This window comes from Urtica dioica, chromosome 1 (genome assembly GCF_054948205.1).
Source record: "Urtica dioica subsp. dioica isolate 48M chromosome 1, U.dioica_male_clone48M_v1_H2, whole genome shotgun sequence".
NCBI lineage: Eukaryota > Viridiplantae > Streptophyta > Magnoliopsida > Rosales > Urticaceae > Urtica > Urtica dioica.
Window position 1 is genome coordinate 12366592 of NC_142756.1, and position 9521 is coordinate 12376112.

Below are 9521 nucleotides of genomic sequence, written 5' to 3' on the forward strand. Positions count from 1 at the left end.
GTTTTTTTGTCTATTTAGGTATTTGTCGGGTTGATTTGTTTAATCTTGTAGTGGGGTTGATTTGTTTAATGGGGGTGATTTGTTTAATGGGGGTAATTGTCAGTTTTATGGGGGTGATTTGTTTTGTTGGGTTGTTAAGGTAAATGGTTGTTGGTTTGTTTTTTTGTTTAATGTCCTGTTTTTTGTCCTGTTATTGTTTTTTTCCAAACACTTTTTGGTGATTGTTGATTCTTGGTTATGGTAGGGTGTGTATGGGTCGATTCTTGCTTAATGGTATGTTTAGGTGTATTTTTGTCGTTTAGAATTATTATGGGTTAATGTGAAAGATTATTTTTGACCGGTTAATGCTGAATTATCTATTTTTTAAATTGTTTTTGTATGGTTAATTGGATGATTTATGGTGATGATCTGGAGATGGTTTAGTTATTGGTTTATTTCGGTTTATGAGCAATTCAATTGGTTGATGACTTTTAAATTGGCTGAGAATATAATAGTTTAGTTTGAACTATTTATTTTGGTTTATTCTTGAACTGGTAATGATTTGCACTGATAAATAGGTTAATGAATCGAAGTGTTTATTTTGGTTTATAACGCATTGTGGGAGTGAATAAACAGGAAACAATGGGCAAACGAGGCAGTGGGAGTAAATATTCAAGGAAAAAGGGTACAAGATCATCAACTAAGGTATGCCCTTACATATAAGCTATGCCATATCTATATCCTGCATAAATATACGTAATAATAAATCAATGTATCGCAGATTGGTGATTTTGTAGTGGATCAAGAATTATGGAACCCAAAAATAAGAATATGTCAACATTTAAAACTGGGAGTTTTGAAGGATCTACTGGCTTGCCTAGCAACTGAGGAACAGAGATGGTTATTTCTTGATGGACCATTTGGAAAATTGACACAATTTATTGGTGACACGTTTCCGAAACAGCTTGCACATTTGCTTGTTTTGCATCAAGTAAACAGCAAAAAAGCAAATGAACTGAGATTCAAAATTGGCGGCAAAATTTTAGTCTTCACACTCTTTGATTTTCTCCTCATGTCAGGTTAGTATTTGGTTTAATTCTCATGCACTTGTTTAATTTGTATTGTAAATTAATGTTTATTTGCGCATATTGGTGCTGTAAATTAATGTTTATTTGCGCATATTTATGTTATTATTTGATCAAGAACTGTTGGTTTTCATTTGAATACAGGGCTGAATTGTGATGAAATTCCAGTACCAAATGAAGAGAATTTGGGGAACAACTTAGCAGGACGTTTCATGCCAATAAGAGACATGCAATTACCGGGAACTCTCTTAGTACTCTTGAAATCAATCCTCCAAGCGAATGATGAAGAAAGGGTGTCGCTTGTAAATTTGGCTGTAGTCGAACACGTCTTGATGTCGAAGCAACCAAAAGTGTTGATACAAGAAGAACATCTCCGACTTGCTGCCAATCCCGAAGAGTTTGCAGAGTATCCTTGGGGTCGAGCAAGTTTCAATGCACTATGTTCTTCGATGCATAGTCTCTCGTTGAAGCTTTCCTCAAAAACTTTGACAGGTTATGATATTGGAGGCTTTATTTATCCGTTACTTGCATGGGCATACGAAGTGATACCAGCCCTTGTTGATCAAGAATTCACTACAAGGAACAACGACGTGAGCTATCCAAGAATGTTCAAATGGACGTACAACAATAATCCAGATTACGATGATCTCGTTGACAAGATATTTGGTAATGGGGAGGTATGTTATAACTACATTGTTAATTATTGTAAATTATTAATTCTTGTTAATACATATTGACTGTTGTTAATTTCCGTAAATGTAGATTGAAGTGCTTACTATAACAGCCACACGGGAAGAACAAGATTTGGGTCACACTGAAAGAGAGGTAGTTGATGGTATTCCTGAACAAAACACACCAAGCCGAAAAGGAAAAGAAGCAGTAGGGACTTCAGAGAGGAATGAAGATAGTGATCCAGTGGTATTGGAAAAAATAGAAAATCTTTTTAGAGGATATGAATACATATGTGTTAAATTTGAAGAAACAGTGAAAGAGGTCAATGATCTGAAACGAAAGCATACGGAAGATATGGAAGAAATCAAAATATTGAAGAACAAAGTTCAGCTCCTAGAGGAAGGACAAAAAGAAACAAGGATTGAGGAGGTAAATTTCTTGAACAATCAAACAATCTTGTTTACATAACATTTATATGTATTCTAACCATGAGTATTGCGTACACAGATTTTCCAAGATGCTAGTGGAAATATGAATTTTGAAGACATCATGGCTGCTGAATTTGTAGAAGAGGTAACTTTAAAATTGTTATTTTGAATAGATGAAATGTGTTTATTTTTGTAAATTTCTGTATTTAGGATGATGGTGTCGAGGATGACGACAATACCAATTACGAAAGCAATGTCAACGAAGTTGAGAATCCGGGGTCCTCAGAAACCATGGCTGAAGTAAGTATATCCCCAACATGCTCAAAATGAGTGTCTCTATTGTTTGCTGAACATGATAATGATTTTTCTAATTGTGTTTTTTTGCTTAGATAAAAAAAGTGGACACCAAATAAAGCATCTGAAATTAAGGAGGCAGCTGCTGCAACACCAAAGGATGCAACCAACCAGACATATGAGATAACACCTCCGGTAAGTTTTCAACATTTTAAAACTTTAAAAAATATATTTATTAATGTTTGGCAGTAACAAGTCTTGATATAAATAGGGTGTAGAAAAAATGTCACCATTATTCGGAAGTTTAAAAAGCGCTCAACATTTGAAGCAAGTAAGTGTGAACTTAAAAGAATTAGCCCAAATTAACCGTAATAAACGGTCCGGGTTTAGTTTAACTGAAATTAACACAAAGTTTGATTATATTTACAGGCAGAAGTTACGCAGTTAAACGACGATTTAGCATTTATGATAGACAACATAAATCTTTTTGGTGTTTCGATTGACTCTAGAACTGAGAATCTTTCTCAGGTTCAACCGCAAGAGTACATTCAAGCTGTTGCGCCAAAGAGGTCAGCTAGAATTGCCAAACTTCAGTCTGAGCCATCACAAGACTATGGACGACCAAAGCGGGCTACAAAACCTTCAGCATTGACAAAGACACCTTACACTCAAGAGAAGAAGACGAAAAGAAATGAAGGAGAAGCAAGCAGCCAACCAAGTTTCAATTTGAATCTTGATGATATTTAGACTATTATGTTAACTTACTATATTCTGCTACTTATGGTCATTTAAGGTCATTTGACTTGGTTTTATTATGTAAGATTAGCGGAATGTATGAAACCCTTTCTATTTTGGTTTGTGTTTATGATAGAGATGTTAGTTGATTTCTATGAATTAAATGTGCTTTCTATATGATTCCGGAGATGGTTTATTTATGTTAATTACGTATAATTATTTTTTACTTGTGTACTGAGTGTAACGTGTAGAAAGTAATGTGTAGATACATAGATGAGGAAAAACAAAATAAAAGGGTACCATAATTGAAGCTAAAATAAACAAAAGATAGATAAACGAGGCTCAGAATAAACGATTAACGTGACAAAATTAACAGAAATCAACCAAGTGAAGTTGAATAAGGTGTAACATAATTTACAGAAATAAACCAGGTCAAGAGGTAAATTTATTCAACTATGAAAAACCAAACTGAATTGAAAAACAAAAATCCAAAACATAGTTGTACTGAAAATGAAAGAAAAAAGATAAAGTAACTACAATTTGCAAGAACGCTTATTATGTCCCACTCGTCCACATTTTCCACATCTTTGATGATATGGATGAAAGGTCTCACTCTTAGCACGATATCGCTTCAGTTTCGGTCTTCCTGCTTGAACTTTGTGAATTGGAGGATGAATTAGTTGAGCTTCGGGAGGTAAGACCCAATCTCCGTCATGTTCAATTGGGTTAACGTCCATGGAATACGTAGCAACATAACCCTTTTGTGTGTAATATTGAGGTATAAAATCCATTGGCTTGAGATTCAACCTCCACAAAGCAGCAAAAGCATGCGAACATGGGAACAAATCCAATTGCCAAACACCGCATGAACAGGTCTTGTTGGCAACGTCAACAACCTTGTGAATAACCCCGTCGATAACTTCAAACTGGTCGGCATTGATCGGCTCCACCTGGGCAGTGATAAATTTACGATAATTAACAGAAATTTTCAAAATGCATGGAATTAACAAAAATTTACAAAAATTAACACTGTGACGCTTACATTCATAGTACGTGCATCCGCTTCAGCCTTCGTGAAGAGGTTTAGAGCTTTACCAGTAAGTCCAGATACCATGAGAGGGATTAAATTTCATTTTTCATTAAACCACCGTTGTAGCAAACTTCTAAAGCTCAAGACAAGACAAGCTACGGGCCACCCCCGAGCTTCTTTCAAGACCGAATTGAGACATTCGGAAATATTGGTAGTCATCAAGTTAAACCTTCTACCAGGAAACATGCACCTTGCCCACAATTGTGGATTAGCATCATCAATATATTTTTCAATTCTAGTATTACCAGCCACCAACAAACCCCTCCAATACTCATATTGTATAACAGTATACGCCTTTGCACAGTTATAAAACAAAGGTTGTATGTATGATTTCCCGAATTTACTTTTCATGTTAGACCACAAGTGTTGCATGCATATAGCATATTTGCACTCGGGAAACACAGAATGCACCGCCTTGGGAATAGAACTATTACGATCAGAAACAATAACCATCTCATCTCGAACACCATATGCATACCTTAATTGAGATAAAAACCAATGCCATGACTTATCGTTTTCAGAGTCAACAATTGCCATGGCCAAGGAAAATAAATGGTTATCTCCATCTTGGGCGGTAGCAAGCAATAAAGTGCCACGGTACTTGCCTTTCAAGAAAGTTCCATCAACCGATATGACCGGACGACAATGTTTCCATCCATGTATAGACGCACCTAGGGCCAGGAAAAAGTACTTTAAATATTGTTGGTCATCAACCACGATACTCGTAAAAGTACCTACACACATTGAAAAATAAACATAAATTAATCAAAACAAACCAGAATGTACGTGTAAATAAACCAAAATTAATCGCATTGCCATTACCGGGATTTGTTTCTTTTATCATTTCAGCAACTATAGGCAAGTGCGAATATGATTGACTGAAAGAACCGCGAATCTTTGTTAAAGCTTCAGCACGCCCTTTCCAAGCCTTAAAATAGCTTATTTCAACCTTAAAACGTGTGCGCATAATATCAATAACACCCTTTGGTTTAATGGAATCAGCTTGATCACCCATGAAATCTTGCTTGACCATTTTGCTAATCAAATTGGATGAACATTGTCTGTTTGTTGCCGAAGAGACGTGACTGTAACAATTATGAGTCTTCACAAAAGTACGAATAACCCAAAGCTTTGATTCACGACATACAGTTGCATTCATTTTCCAAGGACAATTTGAAACCTTACAAATCAAGTTATAGCGCGAATTGCTTGATCTAGACACTCTGACCTCAAAATTATTCCGAACGGCTAGTACGCCAAAAGCATCGACCATCACCTCTTTATTGATGAATATAACATTAACATTCAACTCAATGTTCATCGGGAAGTTGTCGACATCAACCTGACCAAAAAGAGTCAGTTTTGAATCTTCAGATAAATCTTCTCCGTCGTTCGAAACAACTGCAGTTGACTGACTAAGCCTCTGTCTCTCAAACGTTAAAACTTAGAAAATATACAAAAAAAAAAAATTAAAAACGTTACAATAATCTAGAAGACAAATTATTGATGATTTAAGAGTGGACATACTTGATTCAGTCAAAGAAAACTGAGAACCATTCATGATGCTCTTTCGAATAAGTCTGTGAAACAATATATTCAGCGTTAACATGATGTAACATATGTAAAAAATTACTTATTTTCAAAAAATAAACCAAAATAAACCATTCTCACCAGTGAAACTGCGATAAAATTTCTTAAACACGAGAAAAAGTGGAAAGGAACGTTCAATTTAAGGCGGAACATAACTTTTCAAATTTTGAATTGCGTAGCAATTTGATCCAGTGAATAAATGTGAGCGATATATTTCAAAATTTTAGCTTCAAAATAAACAAATCTAATCCCTAAAAAATGGGATAATCTTCCAATCTGATGTAACGTTGATATATTCTCCTTTCCATTAAATGTGGCTACAAAAAAGGAAGGTCAACTTATCATGATTCAATTCCGTGAATAAAAATAATAAATACACGGAATATATTTAAAAAACGAATAAAAAAACAGAATATAACAATATTGGCTATATAACTCGGACTCAAACGTGGGCTAGTCATTTTGAATTGAAAGGAAGGCTAATATAGTAAATACAATCGTACATAAATATGCCACGTCATCAAAATTGGCTAGATTCGAAAAATAATTGAAACGTTTGCTAGTTTACAATTGCAACGTTTGATGTGACTTAGATTGACTAATTTTTCTTAAAAAAAATATATATTAAACATATATTAACTAAACCACGTGTTTTTAATAATAGATTATGAATTAATTAGATTATAATAATGCTTACATATTTGGTGTAATATTGACATCAAATGAATAGTGTTAAACCAAATTTGGTGTAATACTCTCTTCATTTGGTGTCCATATTACACCAAATATAGAGTTTTATAGAGTTTTGGAGAACTCTAAATCTATTTATTGAGTTTTAGAGTTCTCCATTGGAGATGTACTAAAGATGACAATTCACTAAAAAAAAATTATCACTGAGAGACGATTCAGATTTCATCTATTGGATTGCATTACGTGACATGGATCGTCGTTTGTCTTTTTATCCTAACCATTGATTCATTTGGCTTCTCCCGGAAGTCTTATTGCGTCGCTTCGGATTTTTGGCCTATAAATATGAGTATTTTCACTCATTTGGGATTTTCGCTTCATTTTCGTAATTGCTTCTCTTGACACTTGCTCGGCTAATCTTTCTTTGCAGTTTTAGAGGTATGTGATCATACCTTATATTTCGTTCTTTAAACTCGTTAAACGTCGAATTGGGTATTAATTAAGGGTTTATTTGAATCAATCTATTCGGAGAATTTTGGATCACGTGTTCACATTGGCTCAATTTGGCGTATAGTCTTTTGTTAGATATGTCTTCGCATCTGGTTTCTCTAATAATTTTAGGGTTTTAGGTTCCTAATAGAACAATGAATCTGACTCGAGTATTTATTTCCGTTAGAAAACCATGGTTGGACTTTCTTAGGAAATGGGTTCCGTTTTTTAGATGAACCAGATCATGTCTTCGGTATTTACATGGACATAGGAGAAATGGTAGAATTTGCTCATTTGATGGAAATAGTACGAACCAAGGAGTTAGGATGGGAGCCATATGTCATTACGGTTCTATTGTGGACAAATCATTTTGGCTCCTTCATATATTTCGATGATGAGGTAGCGAATAATGGTGAGGACTTGGGAAATAATGTTGTTCTTTGGCTCATTTTTAGGGAGATATCTTCTTAGAGAGATTCGTTTTTGGGATCGGCAGCTGAAGACATAGGAGGCGTCTTCCAAGAAGAATCTATGCCCCCTAGATCTTAGCATTGTATTTAACAGTCTAGAGGAGAGGCGAACTCTAGTTCAAGTGAGGCTGGGAAGGGTGATGAGACCTCGGAGCGTAACAGCACCGAAGGCACTAGCTTGGAATATGGTAAAGGGAGTGGTTGCTCTGGTCGGGAAGATGTCGAGGAAGATTGCCTTGCGAAGTCGTTTTTCATGAATACCCCAAGAAAAAGAAACAAATTGATTTCTCAGCTAAGCATTTTTCGTCAACAATCACAAATAAGCACCTTAAGACTTTCCGAAGAACAATGGAGATTGATTAGAATATCGAGTTGATCTCTCCTTGCTCCACCGATTTGCTTGTCGTCCTCTGCCAAGCTCGGTGGCTCTAAACCCTCGGTGGGCTTCTTTTTCATCATTTCATCAAAAAGGTTACGAGGGATTCGAATATGGCCCCAACTTAATTGAACCCAAATGTCTACATAAATATTCTTATCTCCATGATCATCCTGTGCAGATGGACATATAGTTCATATCCACACCCATCTGAAGTACAACATTTTTTACAAGCTTAAGTTGAACCTTGGGTGCAACGGGTGGTGTAATTTGACAGTAAAGTGCAAATTTAATGTTGTTCTTGAATGGCCGACCTCTAAAAAGGACTGAAAAGATAAATTTTTCTTCATCGGCATTCTGACTTGCTTAAGAGTGAATATTCAGTTCATTGTTCATATTCCACATTCGGTGTGTATTTTATTTGTTTGGTGCTTATATATATATATATGATAAATTTAGAAAGAGCTTTAAGTTGATCGTTCTGCGTCATTTTTTTTATTCAGAAGGTTAGATTTGTTCTCGAACGGAGACCTGCAACATCGATTTACTCAAGAAAATCCCTACCGTGGAGAGATCATATTTCAAAATTTGGACTGCTGAAAATTTTGCTAGACATTATTGGGTCTTTCATCCTGCAAATCCACATTCAGTTGGTATATTTTGTTGACTATAGTATTTGTTACTTGGTGTATATTTATCCTTACACCATTTTCTTTGTGTTTTTGTAGAGATGCGCAATCTTCCAGCTCTTCCTAGTGATTTGGCATTGCCGAAGTACTTCAAGATTGTGTCGACCGAAACCTCCGAGAAGAGACTTGTTACTCCTTCAGAGACGGGAGTTCCCCGAAGAGATCTCAAATGGCGCCCAAGCCTATGTCTGTCGATCCATCCAAGCTGTTGTTACGTGTGTTGTTGACTTATTTTTTACGGAAAAATTATTTGTCAAGATGTCTTGCAACATGCTCCATGATGTGTTGAGACATCTTGGCCGCTGTGTGCATAATTTTAGTTTCGAAAAGTTTCCTGTTCTGCGAAAAATTGTCCAAGGAAGACTTTCTTCATATATTTTTACTGTGTGAATAGGTAAGGAAACTCGAATTTGACTTCCAGAGATGTATGACTACTATAATAGAAAGCCTCTACCCTTAGTGGTCTTGGACATATTTATTCACACAATTAGGGTTCTTAGACATGCAAGAGCTGCGGGTTGGGAAACTGATCGTTTGGTGGCTGTGGTGTGATACTATATGCGTTATATATCTTCTTATTAAGCGCTAGAGTTTCTTTTGGGTTTTGTAATTCGTGATTATTGTTCACGGACATTATTGTTGAAAATTACCAAACACTTGGAGAGTTTTTGAGTTTAAGTGAGGAGATCTCAGATTCAGGGGGAGCTTGAGTTGGAATTCACAGGTAGTAATAGGAAAATGGCCTTGAAGCGGGGATCGTTCATATAAGACCAACTTGTACTATTGAGTACTTACATATAGTGAATTTCCTTTCCACGGGGCAATGTGTCCCGCAGAGTAGGTGATGTTGTACCGAACTGGATTACCATTGTTTGTGTTAGTTTCTTTACGGACTACATTTATATTTTTCATATATTGCATCTGAACAGATTGTCTC

General features: G+C 35.7%; 1 protein-coding gene across 1 annotated transcript; it reads right to left on the minus strand.

Annotated features, from left to right (window-relative positions):
- Window positions 1–3726: 3726 nt before the first annotated feature.
- On the minus strand, window positions 3727–5892 carry LOC149407280 (uncharacterized). The gene is made up of 6 exons (XM_089619729.1): window positions 5811–5892; window positions 5512–5726; window positions 5106–5385; window positions 4529–5017; window positions 4236–4282; window positions 3727–4143 (listed from the first exon to the last, which is right to left on the minus strand). The coding sequence occupies exons 1-6, from the start codon at window positions 5890–5892 to the stop codon at window positions 3727–3729; spliced, it is 1530 nt and encodes a 509-aa protein (XP_089475855.1).
- Between the last annotated feature and the right edge of the window lie 3629 nt (window positions 5893–9521).

What these genes read in the sequence shown, in the direction of transcription:
- LOC149407280 (XM_089619729.1), bottom strand. Translation starts at nt 5,892, where the DNA reads ATGTTAACGCTGAATATATTGTTTCACAGACTTATTCGAAAGAGCATC. An exon ending in CCGTTCGGAATAATTTTGAG is followed by an intron (nt 5,386 to 5,511) that starts GTCAGAGTGTCT and finishes ACTTTTGTGAAG; the next exon opens with ACTCATAATTGTTACAGTCA. An exon ending in GAGGGGTTTGTTGGTGGCTG is followed by an intron (nt 4,283 to 4,528) that starts GTAATACTAGAA and finishes TTACTGGTAAAG; the next exon opens with CTCTAAACCTCTTCACGAAG.